At 40.3% G+C, this 24,352-nt stretch overlaps 1 protein-coding gene across 1 annotated transcript in view; it reads right to left on the minus strand.

Annotated features, from left to right (window-relative positions):
* The window catches only part of csf2rb (colony stimulating factor 2 receptor subunit beta), a 76,643-nt gene that overhangs the window by 17,492 nt on the left and 34,799 nt on the right, over positions 1 to 24,352 (minus strand). Inside the window, exons 3-6 of the mRNA XM_039765330.1 lie at positions 17,928 to 18,066; positions 9,164 to 9,336; positions 6,318 to 6,469; positions 2,493 to 2,667 (exon numbers count right to left, since the gene is read on the minus strand). Of these exons, the coding sequence (XP_039621264.1) occupies positions 2,493 to 2,667; positions 6,318 to 6,469; positions 9,164 to 9,336; positions 17,928 to 18,066 (639 nt within the window). The remainder of the gene's footprint in view (positions 1 to 2,492; positions 2,668 to 6,317; positions 6,470 to 9,163; positions 9,337 to 17,927; positions 18,067 to 24,352) is intronic.

Consider the following 24,352-nt stretch of genomic DNA (forward strand, 5'->3'; position numbering starts at 1 on the left):
TCTGTCGGTGTTCATGGATTGTTCACTGGGAACTCCAATTTTGTTCCTGCATCCCAAAGAAGTCTGCATAATACTGATACTAAATCTACGTGTGTCCTGCTTTGGACTGCCCTATCCATGCACGGTTAATGCTTTGTTTTTGATGCCTATGACGCTATGTATGATTAAGTAAGTAACTGTTCTTCTGAAGTATGCAGCGTAATTAATTTATAAGGATTGGTTTCCTAATGCTTAAATATTTCATTAATTATAACCTAACCCTACACTCTGTTCCTTGATGACATCTAGTGGCCATACAAGATACAGCACTTCATCATGTAACAACTAAAGCATGACGCTTCATGACATCTAGTGGTCATGTAAAATATAACAGACACGGTCTGAAAGGACAGGCTATATATTTTATGCGTAAGGACTTATTCTACAAGAAGGTTATTGGGAAAGTTGTGTTTTATCCTAAACGAATAAGCCAACCATGCTTGGACAAAGCTCATCCTCACATCCACATTCATATCTACTCATTTAATTTAAAGTAATTAGTCAACCTAACCTATAGCCAAATGATATCTCAGCATGGTTAGTATGGTGTGATATACAATATATCTACAGTGGGTGTATTTCTTTAACTGTTTGTCTGTGAGATGTTATACATTAATGACTACTGTTGTACTTACAGTGTCAGAATAGGAGTCTCAGTTTAATAAACTAATGTCTGCATAACTACTATTGTCATTGCTTTGAATCATTTTTTTGGCCCGAGATTGAATGAAGTCACGAGATTCTAGTTGAGATAATTGCCGCAGCTAACCACGATCAGAATTAAGCTAGGCGGAGGTAAGGTACGCCCCAAGGCTGGCATGTGAGTGAGGATTTGCGCAACTAAAGCGGTAACTCAAGCGAACTATGATACATAGCGCAATGAGAGAAGTCGCAAAACTCAACTGGAATATTCAAGCAAATTATTAAAAAAAAAAATCGAAATCTGTTCTGAAGAAGTTCTCTCGTTAAAATCGGACAGACAGACGTTGGATTTTATATAGACTGTAGTTGATATAAATGTTGCAGCTAACCGAGATCAGAATTAGTTATGTGAAATTCTGTAAAGAGGACAGCATGTGGGGTGTGCAAAGTTTAATGAACGCCATTTTTTTTTTTTTTTTTACAATATGAGAATAAAACTACATTTGGCCCTTACCATTCACAGGTTTACGATTCACAGATTCAGCTATTCATGGGTTTGTTATCAAAAATGAAATGGAAATTATTTTGCAGAAAACTACGGGCAACGTGCCTACGCTGGAAAAAGTGGATGAAACTAAAAAGGTCTAGTAAGTCATAAATACATACAATGTGCACTATTAATAATTTTTTTATCATTTACTATCACACATATACCTACTTCTTTTTTACAATATGACATTAAAACTACAGTTGGCCCTTGCTATTCACAGGTTTAAGATTCACAGATCCACCTGCTGTCCTTGTGTGTATATAAACACAGGGAACTCCAGTTTCTGTATTACATCCTGCCTGAAGAAGGGGCCTGAGTTGCCTCGAAAGCTTGCATATTGTAATCTTTTTAGTTAGCCAATAAAAGGCATAATTTTGCTTGACGTCTCACTACATTCATAATGGCTAACACGGTACAACACCTTAGTACAAGAGATAGAAGAAAGTTATGACCCCATAAGAAAAGGTTATATTATTGGATATGCTTTGCTTGGTGATTCAAGAACAGGTAATCTGTGAAGACTTTGCAGAAGCCAATCTAGCAGAGATAGTGGATTTTAATGTTTTTTTTTTTTTTTCAATTTACAGGTAGGCCTAGGAATAACATTACAAAACAGAGTTTTGCATTTTTACTGTTATCTAAATACAGTTGTAATCGTGCTGTACATGTATTGTATTGTGTGTGTGCGCGTATGTGTTTGTTTGTGTGTTAGCCTACGTGGTTGAATGTATTCACAGATTTTTGCATTCATTGTGGACTGTGCCAACAGATGGACAATCTATTAGTTTGCATCTGAGGGTCACCAGGTGACATTCGAGAGTACACACTGCACAATGAAGGAAACCCCGGTCAGAAAAGTATAATAATGTCCATGGTATACATCCAAAAGGGCATCATTTGTATTTTTGAAAGTGCATGCTCTCTATACACCGTGGGAGAAGGTCAAACTATGATGACAATGAGTTGGTGGCGTTAATGATACTAATGTACTAATGATACTGACTGTTCACAGCTACTAATTGGGTGTCATTTAATAAAAGTAAATGTGTTCATGCTCCATACACCAAGGGGCAAATGCTCCTTAAAGGCTGCGGTATATTCACAAATGGACACTGTTTGTGCTACTGAAGGGGTGCGCACTCCATCAACCCCCCTAAAGGCTCCAAACAAGCTTCGACTGACACTTCCTGTGCCCCTAACACCCAGGAATCGCAAAAACCAAATGTAAAACACCATAGACACATTATTGTAAAAGACTTACCAGGCTTACTGTTCCAGTCCACTGGGAGGCTCCACTTGCTCCAGGTTCCCAGATTTTGGCCAGTGGGTTTCATTCGGGATCGCACTCTAGCTGTGTAATTCATGCTCTTGATTTGTCTCTCTGATCCAATCACAAATTGGGTTTCATTTTCGGGAACATGAATTGGTTCAGCATTCTGATAATGAAACACTCAATTAGCAATTTGTTTTAAATGTGAATGATTTTATTATTTTTTTCTATTTATTTGTTTTTAATGCTTGAGAAAAATCAGATATAGGCTGTCAGATATATTCCTTTCTGTATCATCAGTGACCCCCGCTACTTTCCTGATATCACAGGTATAAGACTGCTTACCTCTAAGAACATTACCTTCATACTATAACACCTACCAGAAACAGTTAGATGAGCCTCAGCCACTGCGTGGGTGCCATGTCTTCGGTATTGTGAGCAACAAAAGCCAACTGTGGGCTTTATTTGGAAGTAGTAAAGCAGCTCAGAGAAAGAAAAGGCAACATCAGAAAAACAGAGAAATGAAAACACAACTAAGCAGAAATTAACAGAAAAGGAACCAGAAATAAGTCACAATTGAAGAAGCAAGTGAAAGGTCATAAACTCTGCATGTTAAAGCATTTAAGAAAGGCTGGGCTCTTGGAGTATACAAGTCTTAACTAAGAGTCACCAGATACTTGAAGTATGCTTAATTAATTAAAAGAAGGCCAGTATCTGTGAGCCATGTGAATCAGTAACGTGCTGAAAATGGCTGTGGCAAAAACCCTAATGAAAAATTACACTTTTGGAGAAGAACAAAGTGATGAATATTACTGCTGTTATTCTCTTATTGGGAATTGGGAAGAGAACTGAAAAGCCAGCTCTTTTAGGCAGTTTGTTTTACAGAATGGCTGAGATCAGGAAAGGGTTTTACAAAAGAACAATCAAGCTCTCAGATCAGCAGACCAGATGCTTTTACGTGTTCCCAAGACACGATGCAAACTCTGAGGTGATCGAGCTTTTTCAGTTACAGCCCCAAAACTCTGAAACGATTTGCCATTGCACGTTAGATAGATAGATAGATAGATAGATAGATTGATAAGTGTAGTAAGTAGGATAACATAGATAGATAGATAGATAGATAGATAGATAGATAGATAGATAGATAGATAGATAGATAGATAGATAGATAGACAGACAGGGCATACTAGAGAATTACATGGGTTCCTCATATTGAGGATGGTTAAAAATACAAAAGGACATTTGTTAAAGTGCAAATCAAGGTTTTGGTGACAATTTTTCTGTCATTTGCACTTCTGTTGGTAACCATTACAAAGAGACACAGAATCTCATTTTATTGAAACGGGAAGCTTTCTTTTAAACCAAAAAATCCAGCCTTGTGCAGGTCTACAATCTTGTCCCTGACATCCTTTGACAGATCTTTGGTGTTGCCCATGGTGGTGGAGAGGTTGGAATGGAAGAAATTGATTCTGTGGACCGGTGTGCTTTATACACACAATGAGTTGAGAGCAGAAGTATCTGGAATTGATCTGTCGATTGATTGATTGTAATCTGAGTGCCACATGGGCACACAGCCAATCTGTGGGAGCCAGAATTCTGGCTGGGTTGTAGGGGATCAAAAACTTATTTCACTCAATGACTTGCAAGTCAATTTATAACTTTTATGTAATGTGGATTTTCCGGATTTTTGGTTGATATTTTGTCTCTCTCCATTAAAATTAAACTACCATAAAAAATAGAGATTGCTAATTTCTTTATAAGTGAGCAAACTTACAAATTCAGCTGGAGATAAAATAATTATTTCCCCCACTCTCTCTCTCTCTCCCCCTCTCTAAACATCTGACACATGGCCCTCTTTCAGTTGCAAGAAGATCATGGAATGCTGCATAGAATTGCCTGGTAGGTAACCATCTATACAATCAGGTTAGGACTCAGACTACAAATGCAATGAATGTAATTACTCTGATCTACAGACTGTCAAATAAACGAACTACACGCCGTGGCGCAGCATGAAGAGACTTCGTCTCTGACGTCCAAGGTTTGATCCCCGCAAGGGGTGCAATGGAGTGTGTACGCCTGATGAGCCCAAATGAGGGTGAAAGACGTGTCATGTACTCTTTGCATTATTTGACAGTAAACTATGCAAGATATATATATACTGTATATATATATATATATATACTGTATATATATATATATATATATATATATATATAAAAATTTTTTTGTTTTTTTTGGCATGCTGGGTCATCTTAGGTAAGAAAAATATATTTTCAGACTATTTCTGCACTTTAAAAGCCAACTGAATCTGTTCAAATATCTGTCACTATGGACAGCTGGACTGGACTGCCAATACTGATGCTCTGTGTAAGAAAGGTCAGAGCCGGCTATACTTTCTTAGAAGGTTGGCGTCCTTCAACATCTGCAATAAGATGCTGCAGATGTTCTACCAGACGGTTGTGGCGAGTGCCCTCTTCTACGCGGTGGTGTGCTGGGGAGGCAGTATAAAGAAGAAGGACATCTCACGCCTGGACAAACTTGTTAAGAAGGCAGGCTCTATTGTAGGATTAAAATTGGACAGTTTAACATCTGTGGCAGAGCGACGGGCGCTAAGCAAACTCCTGTCAATCATGAAGAATCCACTGCATCCACTGAACAGTGTCATCTCCAGGCAGAGGAGTAGCTTCAGTGACAGACTTTTGTCACTGTCCTGCTCCACTGACAGACTGAGGAGATCGTTCCTCCCCCACACTATGCGACTCTTCAATTCCACCCGGGGGAGTAAATGCTAACATTATTTAAAGTAATTGTCTGCTTTTACATTCATTTTTATTACTCTTTAATTATTATTTTTTTTTTTTGTATCAGTATACTGCTGCTGGATTATGTGAATTTCCCCTTGGGATTAGTAAAGTATCTATCTATCTATCTATCTATCTATCTATCTATCTATCTATCTATCTATCTATCTATCTATCTATCTATCTATCTATCTATCTATCTATCTATCTATCTATCTATCTATCTATCTATCTATCTCAACAGCAGTGCACCCTGTGAATAATGAAATAGCTACACACGTGCTCCACTCACATCAAGCAGTTTACAGTCATTACGGAACACACTGGAGTAAAGTATGCATAAAAGTGCAAAATAAGCAAGAGAATCAGGAAATGAAATAAACAAGTTGCAAAGGGAGAGGACATGGACTTAGTCAGAGCACAGGTAAAAATTCAAATACCAGGAGTCGAAACACTAGAAACTAATTCAAAACAGGACCCAAAAATCAAAAGTAGAATTTGAAATCTGTCATCAGAAAATGATTTGGCTAATATAACAACAAGATTGACAGAATCATCCCAAAGGGAGGATAATATTATTACCCTGGTGAAATCTTCAATATTGTGTAAGTTATGACGTCATGAGTTGTGACCCCAACAATTGCTACATGCACAATTACGCAAATGAAAATCCTGGAGAAAGACCACATGTGAAAATGTCTATGACCTCGTATTAGTTTGGATTATAGTGAATTCAAGTGACATACTGTGTGTAATCCTCACTGGCTGTTGTTATGTAAGATTGTAGAGTACACAGGTGACCACTTCTGTGATCTCTTTCTAGTAACCTCGTGGCCTCTCCTGTGCCCTCTTATCTGTCACTCGGTAAAGATTGCCCTCTCTAGTACCACAACTATTTGTTTCTAGATATATATGTGTCACCTTTTAGGTTTCCATAAAGATTTCTGTGCTACCAAATGTGGCAATGCTATCCAAAATCATATCATACTGCAGCATTCTCCAACCAATGTCTTACCTGCCAATCCTCAAAATCTCTCTTATATTGGACTTGGTATTGTAGCTGCCCTCTCAGAGGATGCTCAGATGGGTAGTCATTCTGCCAAGTTAAGGTGACAACTCCATTCTCATCCATGTGGACTTGCAGGTCACGTGGAGGTTTGGGCTTTACTGGAAACAAATGAGAAAATTCCATAAATTCAGCTAAATAATAAGATTTGGACTGCAAAGTGGAAAAAATAATAATCTGTTCAAACAAATTAATATTGTATGGGGCTCCGTATTACTGAAATAGGAGTCAGGCTAAAAAATGAAAATAATCTGTTCGAATGAGTTATGTAATTCGTTTGCATGGATTAATAACTTTTTCAAATGTTTTTTTTTTTTGCATGACACCTACATAGTATAGCTTCCAAAGTAAAAGAAAAAATCTGCAAGATGAAAGAGAGAGGAGCAATAAGTGTTACAGAGCAGAAAATGTGGCGAACAACTAGAAGGAAAACTGAATAAATGGGAGTTCAAGGAATGAAAATGCTGCGGTGGATGTGTGAAGTGAACAATTTAGATAGAATGGAGATTTTATATATTGGGGGAAGCTTCAAGGTGACATTGAAAGGGTGGAAGATGACAAAATAAATGCTCCAGTGGGCTACACATTGCCAAGACAGCTAGTCTTGTGTCCACTGTGAAGGTCACTGTGAATCTTTTGGACCAGGTATGGTCAAGTGTGCTGCCTCACCATCTCATGAAACGGTCATGTCCTGTTGTCTGCTTGCCAGTCCTACAGGGGCTCTCCTCCATCTGGCTGATAGGAGGTTTTGTGTAGAGGTGATAATTCAGGTGGTAATGAGCTGTTCACAGCCTGCATATTGTAACCTGCTCCCTGCTGGCCATCAGCCGGTAGGGGTTAGTCCTGATGTATTATGGGTACTGGACCATCTGTGTGTTGTGATAGCTGATCTTGATGATAGTCCACCTGTTCCACCTACTCCTTTGTAGTGCCTTCATTCAACCTTGTCAAAGTCGGAGAGAAACCATTACAAGACAACTAAGTTGCTCCCTCAAAAGTAAGAGAGGAAGACAGATCACTTTGATCTTTTTTTGCTGCCAGATGGAAATGCTAACAGGACATTATGGGAGGTATCAGGGCAGCTCTCAATGTGTATTGTGGCTATTTTCACAACTGGAGCAGTATAGAAACAGGAAGAAAACAATGTGCTATGAAGGGTATTCAAAATGCAGTGGTCAGGAGGACAGAGGAGACAGAGAGAAAAAAGTGAAAGGATACAGCAAAGTGAGATATGCAGGGCCATTCAAGAGCAACTGGTCGACAGACAACTCGGCGAAAAGACAACTGAGCGACAGGCAACTCGGCGAAAAGACAACTGAGCGACAGACAACTCGGCGAAAAGACAACTGAGTGACAGACAACTCGGCGAAAAGACAACTCGAAAGACAGACAACTCGGCAAAAAGACAACTCGGAAGACAGACAACTCGGCAAAAAGACAACTTGGCGAAAGACAATTCGTCGAAAAGACAACTTGGTGGAAAGACAATTTGGCAGCATTCTTTACCACTTAGGTAATAGGTTCAAAGAGTTTTTTTAATGATATTTAAATGACAATGTAGGGTGCCGGAAAATCCACAGAATCACCTGCTTTATGAGAGTCCCAATATGTTGAGAGTAAAGATATTCCTTAAGCCGTACTCGCAGCTCACCTTTTGTATTCTAAATAACGTTATCATACGATTACAATCAATACAATTTAAATAAAGGATTAGCAATTTTGGTTGCAGAAGATAATGTAAGATAGAGTTTGTTCCATCTGCAGAATAAAGTTCGTTCACCAATTATATAAATTTATTTTCAACATTTTAAATCACGTCATTTAAATATAATTAAAAAATATTTTTGAACCTAACTTTTACCTAACTGGTAAATGATTTCGCCAAGTTGTATTTCACCAAGTTGTTTCTTCGCTGAATTGTCTTTCACCGGCTTGTCTTTTCCGGGTTGTCTTTTGGCGAGTTGACTACCACCCAGTTGCCACCGAACCATGCAGGGCATTGGGTGCACAAAGGAGAAGGCCAGAAATAGAAAGAGTTGTGGGAGAGACCATGGACAAAGGAAAAGCCAGAGGGGAAGAAGAAGAAGAAGAAGAAATGTATATTTTCTCAATTTTATTACACTTGCTGCTTTTTATTTTTAATTACTGTACTTTGTTTTTGTTAGCACCTGCACAGTCCATCGCGTTGTGTCACTGCATGCTGCAAATGCTGTTAAAGATTGATTGCTTGAAAGATATGACATTTTTATAGAGTAGCTTGATGGCAGTGAGGTTCCTTATACTGTAGTTGTTTACTAGGAATTCACTTCCAGCCATCTTTCTCTTACTCCAAGGACTTTGCACATCTTCCTTCTAGTCTATTTACAACTCTAGAGGTCAAACGTTACAGGAAATGGCGACTTGCCTTTGGCAGTTGTCCTAGTTTTTGAAACTTGAGCTGTGCATTGACCAAATTTCTTCAGATAAATAAGTGAAGCAGACAACAAAGCAGCTCCTGTCACATCTGAATGACAGAATTGTATTGTTAAGAGTAAACGTCAAGCCCAACGGAGGTCATCCTACCCTCCTCAGGCGTGATGTACAGTAGTATTGGTCTCTTTGTTTCATAATCTGCCAGGAACATACATTTGAGAATGTCTAACGGACCACCACAACCTCCTGTCTGAATACAAAGAACACCCATATGTGTTAACTGCTTGACTGCACAACATGAACACAAAACACACAAGAGATGCACACACATAGCAGGCTCTTCACCCTGACACACACACACACACCTCTGTCAGTAAACTCACCATTTTCTGAGAGGAGGAAAGGTTTTGGTTCTCCAACTGGAATGTCTGGTCTGAAAACATAAAAATCTTTCAAACCAGCAGCATACAAGAAGGAAAGAGTTTTGCACTTCCAACCAATCAGAGAGGAGGAGATATTCTCAGGAGGTTCTGTTGGATGGCAAATACTTTGCTTTCTGTTAAGAGTAAAGGATATGAGTGTTAATATATAAAAATAAAACAAGTGACTATGTCAACACAACGCCTTATAGTATTCCGGCAAAACAAAAGAATACTGGAAAGGGATTAATCATAAAGGAAAACCTTTGTTTTAGATTATTCAGATCTTTTACTCTTTATTTTAGTAACAAGTAAAATAACAGGGCCCCAACAGTCAAACTTAAAAGACCTGTTTCGTAAGCAAGCATTACAGAAAGCAGAGTGCATTCCCTCACCAACTGAGTTCATAATTACAAGTCACAGGTTCAAGGTTAGAAGAAGCAACCGGTTCAGATACTCATTCATTCCAACTGCTGTTAGCCTTCTACATGAATTTTATTCAGGGTAACTTGTAGGCTGACCATTTATCATTCTAGTCAATCACAGGTCGAGTCTTAATATTGGTTTCATTTTTATTAGTGTAAGGTGCCCTATTCTGGGGTCTTCATCTCTATATATATAAAATCCTCTCTGTCCGTCCGCTTTTCACGAGAAAACTACTTAACGGATTTACATCGGGCTTTTTTAGTATAACTTGCTTGAATATTCCGGTTGATTTTTCAACCTCTCTCATTGTGCGAAGTATCATAGTTCGCTTGCTGTACCAATTTATTCGCGCAAATCCAAGATAGGTGCAGCGGGCCGAGGGGAGTGGTGCGGGGCACTCCTCACTTACACACCAGCCTCGGGGGTATCTTACATCTGCTTAGCTAGCAAACGAGAGAACTACTTAACTGATTTAGATTGGGCTTTTGTCTAGATTTTGCTTGAACATTCCAGTTGATTTTGCGACTTCTCTCATCGTGCTAAGAAGCATAGCTCACTTGCAGATGTGATATATTTATGCTAATCCGAGACAGAGGCTGCGGGCCGAGGGGAGGGGGAAGCGTGACGTCTGGAGTAGGGAGCCAGGCAGGGCCCTCATTGTCCTGTTTCACTATTACACAGGCAGAGCCACAGGGGGTGGCTAGTATAAAATATAATGAACAAGTATAGTTGCCCCCGTGTCTGCGTGGGTTTCCTCCGGGTACTCCGGTTTCCTCCCCCAGTCCAAAGACATGCAGGTTAGGTGCATTGGCGATTCTAAATTGGCCCTAGTGTGTGCTTGGTGTGTGTGTGTCCTGCAGTGGGTTGGCGCCCTGCCAGGGATTGGTTCCTGCCTTGCGCTCTGTGTTGGCTGGGTTTGGCTCCAGCAGACCCCCGTGACCCTTTAGCTAGGATATAGTTTGGATAATGGATGGATGGTATAGTTGCGTCAGCTACTTGAAAAACTAAAATACTACCACAGCAAAATAAATGGCCACAATGGTAAATCCATCTGTTTCAATCAGGACATGCATTTAGGAATCATTGTTCATCAGGTATGCTAACCCTTACGTCCATCTTTCTTTGTGCATCCTGTCACCTTTGTTCATCAGATATTTGTGAAGGCCAGAAGATATTACGCCTGGGCATGGATGCTGGATGCCAAACATGTTTTCATTTTCATACAGAAAGACTTTTTTCAGTTTAGATTTTTAAACTTTAAACATTCTCAATTTTAATATAAATTTGTTATTGTAGAAGAGGTCCATAGAAGGACAGAGTCCTAGTAAAGGATCAAAAATTAAAAATAACTCCATGTTTGTAATCATTGCCCCTGAAATAGTCTATAACAATACCCTACATGCTTAGGTTTGAAATTTGTCGATGTTCAACCTTCTGGGAGTGGCTTTTTGAAGGCTGGGACCATAGGTAAAGAATTGGATATCAAAAAAATGATCATACTAGCAGATTACCCAGTGACTTCGCTCACTGAGCGGGAGGGAAAAAAATAAAATGCAGAATCTGGAGGAATTTGTGGCTTGCATCAGGCAACTGACGCCTGTGTGACGTGGTAGCCTGTGAAGACTGCATCCGTCGACCGATTCTGTTCAGCACGTTGTTCGGATGTTTGTGAGGCCCTCAATTGTGATTATCGTATGCGTTGATCAGCGAGTCTTCTCTTTCGATCTGCTTCTGTCTCACTTTCTCTGTGTAACTTGACTCTTTTTGTCGATGTTGACGGTTCCTGAAGTTTCCCAATAAATTTTTTTTTGGGGTATTTTCAATGTCAGCATAAACGTAGACTGTTCGGTAGGAGCCGTGCTGCCAAACGATGTCATCTGAAAACACGAATTGTATTTCGTAATTTTCTGTAAAATATGAGTTGAATGTGGATTTGCGCCAGAAATAAGAGACAACAACGGTACAGGTGGACGGCTGAAAGGTGTTAATTTCACATTGCCGTCTGAACAACACATCCCACGTGATTCAAATTTAAACCGCACTTCCCAACGTCTACTTTGTTCTTACGACCCGTTGCCACTGAAGGTGGTTTACAGCTCGGCGCAGTTAAAAAGTGTAAAGACGCAAAGCTGTTTTCTTCATCTCTTCTGCTATCAAGTACTGGGAATTATAAAAAAGTTACAATGTGGCAGTTTTGTCTGTCTCTAAGTGCTGGAGCCTAGAGAGGAGGGCTGGGAGAGGACGACGCGGGGCGCACTTCTATGGGATAGATCGGCGTGTTTCTGTTTACTTTTCAGTATTAGTAAGTGTTTCTGTTTACTTCTTTTCAATATCAGTAAGTCGGGGCGCACTTCTATAGGATAGATCGATGTGTTTCTGTGTACAGTGATACCTTGAGATACGAGTTTAATTCGTTCCATGACCGAGCTCTTAAATCAAAATGCTCTTATCTCAAATCAGTTTTCCCCATTGAATGAACTGAAATGCCATTAACCCACTCTGGACACCCAAAAAACACAGCAATTTTTTTGTTACATTTTTTTAAATAAGAAAAATATACTTGTAAATAACGAATATTGTATAAAAACACAATACAATAGAATGTACTGCAATAAAGTGTTTTTATTAAGTACAGTATAACGTGGGGCATTTACCTTGGGGATCAGACGAGTTGAAGATGCTGACGGAGGTGGTGGAGAAAGGCTGAACTGAATAACTGAATGTTATTCACTGATTTTTGCCCTTTTCGCCTGCACCTTCCTCACTTTCATCTGCAGGGGTTTTCGATAAAAACCTGTCCAGTGAGGTCTGTTTCATCCTCTCTTTCAGAATGTTTCTAAAATGCGTTAGGCAAGTGTCATTAAATAGCGCCGCTGCGCGATCAGTTGTAACTTTTTCAGGGTGTTTCTTTTCTTTAAAGTTCGAAACTTTTTTCCCAAATTACAATCACTTCCTTTATCTCACTTTATGAGGTAACCTCCTCCGCGATACCGATCTCCTGCAGAACCTCCGTATGTTGTCGCGTCTGTAGTTCCGTCAACTCCTCTGTCGTCAGTTCCTCGGAATGTGCGGCGACAAGCTCTTTGAAGGCTCGTATTTCGAATTTTGGCTTGTAACTCAAGGCAAAATATCGACCTAGTGACAGCTCGTATCTCAAAAAACTCGTACGTTGGGGCACTCGTATCTCAAGGTACTACTGTACTTGTTTTCAGTAAGTGATTAGTAAACCGCGCATCCCAGCGTGCACTTTGTTCTTACGACCTGTCGCTGCTGAAGGCGGTTTACAGCTCGGCGCAGTTAAAAAGTGTAAAGACGCAAAGCTATTTTCCTCATCACTTCTACTATCAAGTACAGTACTGGGAATTAAAAAAAAGTTACAATGTGGCAGTTTTGTCTGTCTCTCAGCACTGGAGTCCAGAGCGGAGGGCTGGGAGAGGGCGACGTGGGGCGCACTACGTAATTTCCATATCGCGTGGTCATGCGTAATTTCCGTTTCAAAAGTGAAAAGAATTTTATATATATATATAGATTGGTGACGTTTTGGAACTGTATTTCATTGGGGGAAACATGAGGTCAGTTGATGGGGCCTCAGATCCTTCTGGTCAATTTTTGCTGAACACACTTATTGGTTTACTCTTCATCATAAATATGGCCCACAAATGTGTGATTTTCAGATCTAGAGGGTCAAAAACAGGAGGGATCCCCAAAAATCTTGACATCTTACATAACCAGACATCAAGACGAGTTGAACAGTATATCATATGTGGGGGTTTTCTTGTACCAATGAGTCATAAAAAAAAACTGAAAGGGTTTCAAAGCATTCTTAAGTAATGCTTAAGGACACAACAGGTTTGATTTGATGTTATATTGCACGTATTATGTTTACTGTTAACATTTTAATAATTTATACAAAGTGAAGTTTGATGGCTTAGTTCTTATGTGCAGTATTTTAATGTACGTACTGTGCTGGTCTTTCTGGGAAAAACAAACCAAATGTACCTCTTGGGACAGGAAACTAGAATTAAAGTGAATTGAAATTGATTAAGTGGCAGAAACACAACAAAGTAAAATAAAACGAAGGTCAGTTTGAATGGTGCTGTGTTAGTGTGGGTATGTCTCCTGCCTTGTGTGTGTTCTGTGACCCTAAATTCAATAAAGCAGGACTGGGAATGTCCTGTTCTGTTGTATAGGGTGTAAACAACTGAAATGGCCGATTATATAAATATTTTACTCACCGTTATAGACTATGAGGCTGTGGGGCGGAGAATTGGCTCTGAGGCTGAGGCTAAGTTGCCAGTTTGAATCCTATAAACCCCAGAAGTGACTCTGCTCTGTTGAGCCCTTGAACGAGGCTCTTAACCTGGAATTGCTCCATCCTGGGTATAACATTAACCTGCATCCAGCCATGCAAGTGGATTCTCCAACTTACAGAGAAAACTTGGGGTTGGTGGCAGGACTGGCACTCCAGGCACCGCAAAAAAACTCACACTGTTCCAGTGTGGTGCCGAGGTGTCACCCGATGCACTCGGGTCTCAATCCAGATGGTTCATTGTGTGGTGGGTGCGGCAATGCGTTATCAGTACATACTTCCAACCTCTTCTCTCCTCATATACTATGCTTACATTTATCAATCGGGATGTAAAATATTCCTGTGTACATTTTTTATTCCTTCTCTCTGTGCCTGTGTGGGTATTTTTTCCCCCAGTGCTCCATTTTTCTTCCTTCATGCCAACACATCCAGACTTAAATTGATTCACAACTCTAATTTGACCTTTAATGAGTCCAACAACGGTCCCTGTCTTGTGCCAAATGCTGTCGAGATCAACACCATGGGGACCCTACAATTAAACCGCCAGGTTTAACTGGAGTTCCTGTTGTGACCTCGTATGAGTGAGTGTGGATGTTTTTGTGATAAACTCTATCAAATGGATGGAAAATTGAGAAATTTAATGCATAAGTGATTCCTAGAACACACTAGAGGGCAGTGTTTAACGGTTTACAAAAAATAAGTCCACATTTTACCAACTGAGATAGTAATGATAAGAGTCCAGCTTTTAATAGTTATTAATTCGATTTTCAAACGCATAGCTCAAATATGTGGTCAGAGGGAGGGTACAGCTTATTGTGGAAGCATCTGTTTCAACCTGGGCAGGGTACCCGTCCATGACAGCGCAAACTAACTGCCACTTTTTATTCACCAATTACTGTATCTGAGTGATGTGGCAAACAGCAGAATACATGAAGAAATTCAACACGTGCACACACACAGACACACACAGGCAATGACTGGGCCACAGTTTGAAATTAGGAGCTGAGAGGCAGTAGCACTAACCTCTCTGCCACCAGGACACTCAGTGGCATCTAAAAAATATTTTAATGCTTAAAAAAATAGTAGATTTGGCTTACAGTGTATGTTAATGACTATATTAAGATAGCTGTTACAAATCACATCTCCACCAAGGACATTAACTACATCCATCCATTATCCAACCGGCTATATCCTAACTACAGGGTCACGGGGGTCTGCTGAAGCCAATCCCAGACAACACAAGGTGCAAGGCAGGAAACAAACCCTGGGCAGGGCGCCAGCCCACCACAGGGCACACACACACACACACCAAGGACAATTTAGGATTGAGCACCCGGAGGAAACCCACGCAGACACGGGGAGAACATGCAAACTCCACACAGGAAGTACCCTGGAAGCAAACCCGGGTCTCCTCACTGTGCCACCGTGTCATCCAAATTAACTGCATCTATGTGTTTGTGTGACCTTTCCTTCCAAGAAATCTGATTGGTCAGGTTGGCTTTGGTCTTTGTGGTCAGTTTAACTTTGGTTGCTCAGTCAAATGAGCAGACAGGAAGCAACAGGCATTGGGGAGATCACAAAACACAAGGATACCAAAGAAAGGCATTGGAGGCATGCTGAGAGTCGCCTCCAAACACCAAAAGTATTAAAGAATACGAATGATGTATCCATGGCAGGTAACAGGGGTCCATCTACCATTGGTGGTAGTCAAAAAGCGAGAAAGGCGTCTTGAAATAGCAGCGTCTGAGAATCAGGCTTTACAGAAACACGACTGAGAAAGAAAGCACCAGGCAAGGGAGGCACACACGGTTACCGAAGAAAGGCGCAGGAGGAAAGCAGAGGATACGCACAAGGCAACAGCTATCAAGTCTCTCTATTATAAAAGGAAATCCCGAGACGAGACTTTTTCAAAAAGATAACTTCAAGTTCTGCGAGACGAGACTTTGGCCATGAGATGTTTTCAAGTCCCACCCTCCTCTCGACCCTATTCATCCACAGACACGGCCCTCTCACCTGTCATTCGTGTGAATGCTTTTGACAGACGCAGTTCCTGCGCTCTCAGCTCTTATAAGTTTTTACATTTTCCTCACTTTAAGTTCCCAAAAAAAGAAGGCTTATTATGTCAAAATCTTATTGAAGAAATTCATCCCGAAGGGTCATCAACAGAAGTAATGAGTAGACGGGCAATCCTAGCACCGAGAAACGATGAAGTCAAATGAATTAATGTGAAAACTGGACTGACTTTGCCCGCCCCTGTTCTTGACTGTTATGCTATGTGTATATCTACAATTGGAATGTCTTTGTCAGTGGAAAATGAAGACAATTCTACTCTACACGGGTGAATAAGCACAAAAGAAAAAATTTGCAAAGCAGAACTAATATTGCAGAAGAAGTGTGATTTGTGCAAGTTAAGAAAAGTCTTAGCCTTTACCCTCTTTACACAGCAGCTCTTAAAAATTCCCTGCCAAAAATGAACTGACGTCTTTCCTATTTATAAGTAAGTAACTCCATCACCAGCATGTCCTCTCTCACCACATCCATAAACCTTCTCTTAGGCCTTCCCCTTTCCCTCTTGCCTGGCAGCTCTATCCTTAGCACCCTTCTCTCAATATACCCAGCATCTCTCCTCTCCTCTGCACATGTCCCAACCAACACATCCAACCGTCCAACTTGAGTTGACCCTCTAATGTCCTCATTTCTAATCCTGTCCATCCTCGTCGCACACAATGCACATCTTAGCTTCTTTAACTCGACCACTTCCAGCTCTGTCTCCTGCTTTCTGGTCAGCACCACCGCAACCAACTCATATAACAAAATTGGTTTCACTGCAGGCCTGTAGACCTTCCCTTTCACTCTTGCTGATAACCGTCTGGAAATATGACTATGTTTCATAACCAAAGGAATTCAAAGTCCAAGACAATGCCAGAAAGATCACATGCACAATTTTTTATGATGTTGACAGGGTCACTCATATTGATTATGTCCTGTAACTGGTCAACATTATACCAGTTTGTGGCAGTTTGTGACAAATTAATCTGTTGACCTTTCCCTGTTTGCTTCACAACAATATCCCACCTTACATTTCACTGCATGGGCTTCTAAGGATCCAATTGTTTATTCAAACCAATACCACTTCTACCCTAATCCTCCAAAAATGACCCCATGAACCCACCACACTTATTCACAAATCTGAATGGCTATGATGAAAACATCAGCTCAGGTACAGAAGGCTGGTTGCATAAGAAAGGCAAAACGTTTTATCTGAGTGGCACAGAAAAGCTATGGAAACGTTAAGACAAGTGTATTGTTCTGCGCAAGGGTCATGTTTCACAATAAAACTTGTTTAGTTTTACTGGTGCGTCTCTTAATGACTTAGACGAAAAAAAAATGAATTTCCTCTCTTATCTCACTGTTCCGTTCCATTTATTTTACTTACGCACAAATAAAGCCTACAATTCCAACATGTGTTTCAAATCAGATATCATTTATTTTGTAAAATAACAGGGGTTTGTTTATAAAAAGCTCCTTCTGAAAGTCCTTAAAAATATAAGGTAAGATTGAAAACTAACTAATGTCAGAGGAAACGCAGAATTCCTGGGGGGAAGCAGGCACTAACATACTGTAAGAGAAAGGGCAAACTCTGTACAAACTCCGACTGCGACTCGAAGGATAAATACTGTGCCACCCACATAGCCCTTACTACACTGTACTAAGCATAATAAATATTGGTTTTAAGTCTTTGTAACGAAATGCAAAACTTAAGTGGAAAAAAAGCCTTTTTTTAGTCATTCTGAAAGAATGATAGCTTAGCGTCAATAAGACATAAACCATGTCCTCAGATAATAGCTAATATTGTTGGCTTCAGGGGAAAGAAAAATCTAGATAACATTTAAATGACGTGTATTGAGCTGTTCAGCAAAAGAAAAAGATAATTAACATGAACTCTGTTTTTCTGATACCACAGATGTGGTGAAGTAGATGTTAAGCTCTTACTCGTCGTTATCGTCCTCATTACTCCAGTGGTAGAGGTTCATAGGGAACAATTCACGTTGTCTTCTTGTTTCAGTCCAGCTGCACACTGTTGCAGTTTTATAGTCATTGTAGCATTGCAAACTGTCTATAAGAGTCACTTCTAAAAGAAAACAAAGAGAATTTAGATTTTATTTTATAAAATGCTAAATTTTGAGCAGACAATAATAGCAGCACATTAGGCATGAAGAATATTTGCTATCAAATCTGGCAAAGATTAAAAATTTACCTTAAAAACATTAGAACAATCTATGTGAGAACAGGACATTTACCTCAAGAAAGCCTGCCAGTCCTATCTACTCAATTCTTCTGAAATAACATCAAGTCGAATGTTGAAAGTCCCTAAGGTCCTACTGTCTACCACACTACATGGTCACTTTTTCCAAGTATTTTTAGCTCTCTGTGTGAAGAAAAACTTCCTAATGTTTGTGTGAAATTTCCCCATAACTGGTTTCCAACTGTGTTCTCATGTTCTGAATTAACTCATTATAAAACAACCATCTTGATCAACCAGAGTAATTCCCTTCATAATTCTAGCAGCCATTATACTGCTCCCATGGAGCAATATTCAGGTTAAGGGCCTTGCTGAAGGGCCCAACAGAGTAGGATCCCTTCTGACAGTAATGGTATTTGAACCAGCAACCTTCTAGATACCAGCACAAATCTTTAGCCGCAGAGCCACCACTCCACCCTTCAAGTTCCTTTTATAATTTCATTCATTTCTGGTATCTCTTCTCTTAATCTCAGTTTCCATGGACTAAAAATACTTAATGCATAGCTATTCATCCTCTACAGTCTTGAAATGAGTCTTCAGCTTAATAGTTCCTGTAATATGGAGCTCAAAATTCCATATTAAAACTCCATATGGCCTTACAAGTGTATTTTGGGAAGTAAAATATCTTTCCCTGATTTGTATTCCACACAGTAAGGACACCACAAAACCAAACAGCCCAATAAACTTTTTAGTCATTTATGTACTGTCTGGTTATACACTCACCTAAAGGATTATTAGGAACACCTGTTCAGTTTCTCATTAATGCAATTATCTAATCAGCCAATCACATGGCAGTTGCTTCAATGCATTTAGGGGTGTGGTCCTGGTCAAGACAATCTCCTGAACTCCAAACTGAATGTCAGAATGGGAAAGAAAGGTGATTTAAGCAATTTTGAGCGTGGCATGGTTGTTGGTGCCAGACGGGCCGGTCTGAGTATTTTACAATCTGCTCAGTTACCGGGATTTTCACGCACAACCAATTCTAGGGTTTACAAAGAATGGTGTGAAAAGGGAAAAACATCCAGTATGCGGCAGTCCTGTGGGCGAAAATGCCTTGTTGATGCTAGAGGTCAGAGGAGAATGGGCCGACTGATTCAAGCTGATAGAAGAGCAACTTTGACTGAAATAACCACTCGTTACAACCGAGGTATGCAGCAAAGCATTTGTGAAGCCACAACACGCACAACCTTGAGGCGGATGGGCTACAACAGCAGAAGACCCCACCGGGTACCACTCATCTCCACTACAAATAGGAAAAAGAGGCTACAATTTGAACGAGCTCACCAAAATTGGACAGTTGAAGACTGGAAAAATGTTGCCTGGTCTGATGAGTCTCGATTTCTGTTGAGACATTCAAATGGTAGAGTCAGAATTTGGCGTAAGCAGAATGAGAACATGGATCCATCATGCCTTGTTACCACTGTGCAGGCTGGTGGTGGTGGTGTAATGGTGTGGGGGATGTTTTCTTGGCACACTTTAGGCCCCTTAGTGCCAATTGGGCTTCGTTTAAATGCCACGGGCTACCTGAGCATTGTCGCTGACCATGTCCATCCCTTCATGACCACCATGTACCCATCCTCTGATGGCTACTTCCAGCAGGATAATGCACCATGTCACAAAGCTCGAATCATTTCAAATTGGTTTCTTGAACATGACAATGAGTTCACTGTACTAAAATGGCCCCCACAGTTACCAGATCTCAACCCAATAGAGCATCTTTGGGATGTGGTGGAACGGGAGCTTCGTGCCCTGGATGTGCATCCCACAAATCTCCATCAACTGCAAGATGCTATCCTATCAATATGGGCCAACATTTCTAAAGAATGCTTTCAGCACCTTGTTGAATCAATGCCACGTAGAATTAAGGCAGTTCTGAAGGTGAAAGGGGGTCAAACACCGTATTAGTGTGGTGTTCCTAAAAATCCTTTAGGTGAGTGTAGATAGTGATAAGGAAAATAGGAGAGTTTTGTTTCAAATATATTTGTATGAAATTGTCACTGAATTTGTTTTGCAATTTTCGAAACACGCAACTCATCAAGAGGTTTTGTGTTTTTCAAAGTTTTTGAGATACATTGCTCCATGTCTATCTATCTATCTATCTATCTATCTATCTATCTATCTATCTATCTATCTATCTATCTATCTATCTATCTATCTATCTATCTATCTATCTATCTATCTATCTATCTATCTATCTATCTATCTATCTATCTATCTATCTATCTATCATCCTGCCACCTCCCAACTCTCCCTGATCTCTCATGGCTCCTTCCATTCAGCTCTACCCACTCTCATCTGTCTCGTGTGCCTCCACTCTGCCCGTTCCACCTTGCACTGGCCATTTGGGGTCAGCAGTAACACCATCTGTGCTCAATTTCCCAAACTCTGCAAGCTGATCCAAGTCAGGATCTTTCCGGAGACTGACTAATGAAGGAAAGTGTTCACGACCCACGGCCCCCTTTCCGCTTACTGCAAATAAAGTGTGTCGTGCTCTTGCACATGGAGAAGAAAACCTGCAGATGAGATGAAAATATATGTGTAAAGGTGCAAAATTAGCTTGTGGTAAAACATGCTTTGTTTTGCAAATTTTTTTTTGTGAAGTGAAACTCTAGGTTCTGTGATTTCAGTTTCATGTAAATCCTTTACTTCATCACAAACTGTAGAACAGGGGAATGACGCTGCAGTGTCTGTTTTTTTTATTATAGAAATTCTAATATTTTAAAGTGGTTGTATTTGTTGTTAGATAAATATTGAAAAAGTACAAAAGTTATTATGAACTTTGACTCTTTTAGGGAGGATGTCAACTTTTGTCGACATGCAGGGGTTGATGATGATAATCAGCTGTAAACGGTGACAAAACTCCCTGTTATGTTAAAGGTAGGCCCTCTTTGCTTGTGGGAATGTTAGACTCATTGACTCAGCATCTAATTCCTGCGTGTGCATGAGTTACGAAAAGTAAAACAAAGGCAACATGGCATCGACATCTCATGAGGGAGTGAAGCCAGCACAGAAAGCAAAATACTCAGCAGACGATGTTATGCGCATTAATCACTGAATTGGACAAGTACGAGACTTTTCGGACTCCGATTTTGTTGAAGGTGAGCAGGAGAGTGTGGAGCTGGCATCAGTTGATCGGACCCCCAGCGGAAGCCGCTCCAGGTGCATTTGCACATCTGACGCACCGGTGCGCCATCGCATGCGTGAGGTTGCACTGATAAAGGGCTATGTGATATGTACAGTTTTTTTTTATTTTTAATATATTTGCAAAAACCTCAAGTAAACTTTTTTCACATTGTCATGGGGTGTTGTGTGTAGAATTCTGAGGAAACAAAATGAATTTAATCCATTTTGGAATAAGGCTGTAACATAACAAAATGTGGAAAAAGTGATGCGCTGTGAATACTTTCCGGATGCACCGTATGTGAAATTGCCTAGTATGCAGGCTCATACAACATGCAAGACAGTAACATTTGTCAAAAATAAATGATTTTTGTTGATTGATGTGTTAAACCATTGCTTTTTGTTCTTTTTAGGAAAAAAGTGAGTTTTTGGAAAAATATTCAGCCCTAAAAGAGTTAAGCAAACAATAACAGTCAGCTCTATCATGGATCATTCTGTTTCCTGTCTTATCTATTAACTCCTGACTTTGCACTGAAAAGCCATTTACTGCCCAAACTACCACACAATGCTGGCAGCAGGCTAGAAAGCAAGACAGACTATACTGCTGGCCCAAAATTGGAAAATGATGGCTGATCTTAGGACATTAGGCTGATATAGTGTCATGGATACTTGCTGACGGATTGCCCTCCATGTTCATCTGAGGTATGTTGCACTGTCTCAGGATGAGAGGGGGCACTATCGCTAACTGTGTCATCTCCTTTTCCCTCCACAGTGCTGGGAAAAGACCCAATGATGGCAAACGACTCCAACCTTTCCGGTCTGACTCCAATAAAGCCCAGGTACCTCAGGAAGGAGGCAACGACTCGTGGACTGAGCACACTACAGGAACTCCAGCGCAGGCCAACCAGCTCAAGAAAGCCGATTCAAAGCAGCTCAGAGGTGAAGTTTGGTTATTTTCCACTCAAAGCCTTTTTGTTTCTCATGCCAACAAGCGCTTGTTTTGTTTGAAGTCTTCAAACGATTAAATGGGTTGAACCCGGTTAGTGTCCCAACATTTCTGTTGAGTTTGGCAATTCCCTTACAAGACAACAACTGGCATGTCTCTATTTTAAGTGAGTCAAGTTTATTGTTATGTCTGCATAGTATAATTAATAGTAACAGCAATACAGTACCAACCAAAGACTCACACCCAAGTGTTTCCGGTCCATCTGTAAAACATTATGACTCCATGTCGTGTTTTTTGAAAAGACAAGGGTGAAAACTGCTTTAAAGATATCACACTTGAACTTGAAAACACCAAACAGGAATCTTTATTACAAAATGACATCATCAAATAGATGGTGTTTTGACATTTTATCCTACTTTTCCTGGCAAGAGGAGATTGTTAGATTACCTTCAGAAAAAGGATTTCTTTGTCATGAAGTAGCGTCAATTGAGCACGTATCCATAGTGTTTTATAACTGCATAAACATGCTTTTGTAATCATTTTTTTTAAGTTCAATGAGCACAAAAAGGAAATAACTGAATATAATAAAGACTGCATTGAGATTTTCCTTAATTATTTCCTCCTTATCACGATTACTTATTATAAATGATGATACAAGTTAACCATTCAAAAATACGAAGAAGCTTAGTCTATAAGCAACAAGTTTTCTGATCTTTAAATTGTTCAGAGAACTGTTAATCTCCCCGTGAAATTTCTCCCTCACCTAACTTGCATTTGTTAGTGTTGATTGCTTTGTTCTTTTAAATGAAAGACTTTGAAACAGTGGACATAACTCTAATTACATTTGAGGTTTAACTAGTGATACTGTGTATCTGAAGTGAAACAGGTCAAATTTATATGAGAGCTTGAGAGATAAGAGAGGACTGGGGAGCATGCGCTGATTACAGCATGTTGCCGTACCCTCCACACGGTGAACTACCTCGATTGAGATCCAGGTGCAGCCGTGCAATGGGTGACACCTCAGCACCACACTGAACAGTGTGAGGTTTGTTACAGTGGCTGGAGTGCCAATCCTGCCATCAACCCCCTGCAAAATGGAGGACCTGTTGGCAGGGCTGGACGCAGATTAATGTCATTAAGGGCCTTGTTCAGGGGCCCAACGGAGTAGAGTCTCTTCTGACGTTTATGGGATTTGAACCAGCAACCTTCCGATTGCTGGCAGGGATCCCTAGCCTCAGATCCACCACTCCATCTGAGTAAAAGATGGCATGTGTACAATTTGTAAAATGAAAGGAGACCTCTCATTGTCAGTCTCTTTACAATGTGAACTGGCATGGTGGTATGATGCTATTAAGTACATCTAAACTTATTTTTACAATATACAGTGATCCCCCACTGTATCACGGTTCAGCTATGGCAACCCTCGCTATATTGTGGAAAAATTCAATAAGTACATCCTACCTCTAGTGTACTTTGCAGCCAATTCATAACAAAGCATACGGTTTTCAGCAGTCACTACGATAGACTTTCGTATTACAGTACCCAGATGATTTCTTACAAGGTCCGTTATTGGCCGAAAGAGGAGACTCAACCAATCAGAGCGGTATTTTCATTCTCTTGGACTCTGATTGGCTGCTGCTAATGTGGTGTAATCTCGCAAGAACAGACGCATCTCAGCTCTCTGCCTATCGCTTACCTTGCTTGTGGTCCAATCGTTGTGAGGAAACTTTTTGTGAACTTTTTTGTTTTGTTTTAAACCCTTGATGGCTCCCAAGAGTCTTGCATCTTCTAAGCCTTCTGGTAACTGTGAGCCTAAGCACCAGAGGAAGACTTTGACCATTCAGGAGAAGGTAAAACTCCTGGATATGCTTCAGGAAGGAAAGCGTTACAAGGATGCTCGCCATTACAAGTTTACATGTGTTTAAAGCGTGTGGGAGGAGTATTTTAAGGCTTAAACTATAAAAAAAAAAAATGTTTATTTATATGATCTTTCTATGTCGCAGATTTTCACCTCTCGCTCTTGGGTCTGGAAGGTAACTTCCACGATAG

Source organism: Polypterus senegalus, chromosome 10, assembly GCF_016835505.1.
Source record: "Polypterus senegalus isolate Bchr_013 chromosome 10, ASM1683550v1, whole genome shotgun sequence".
Classification (NCBI taxonomy): Eukaryota; Metazoa; Chordata; class Cladistia; order Polypteriformes; family Polypteridae; genus Polypterus; species Polypterus senegalus.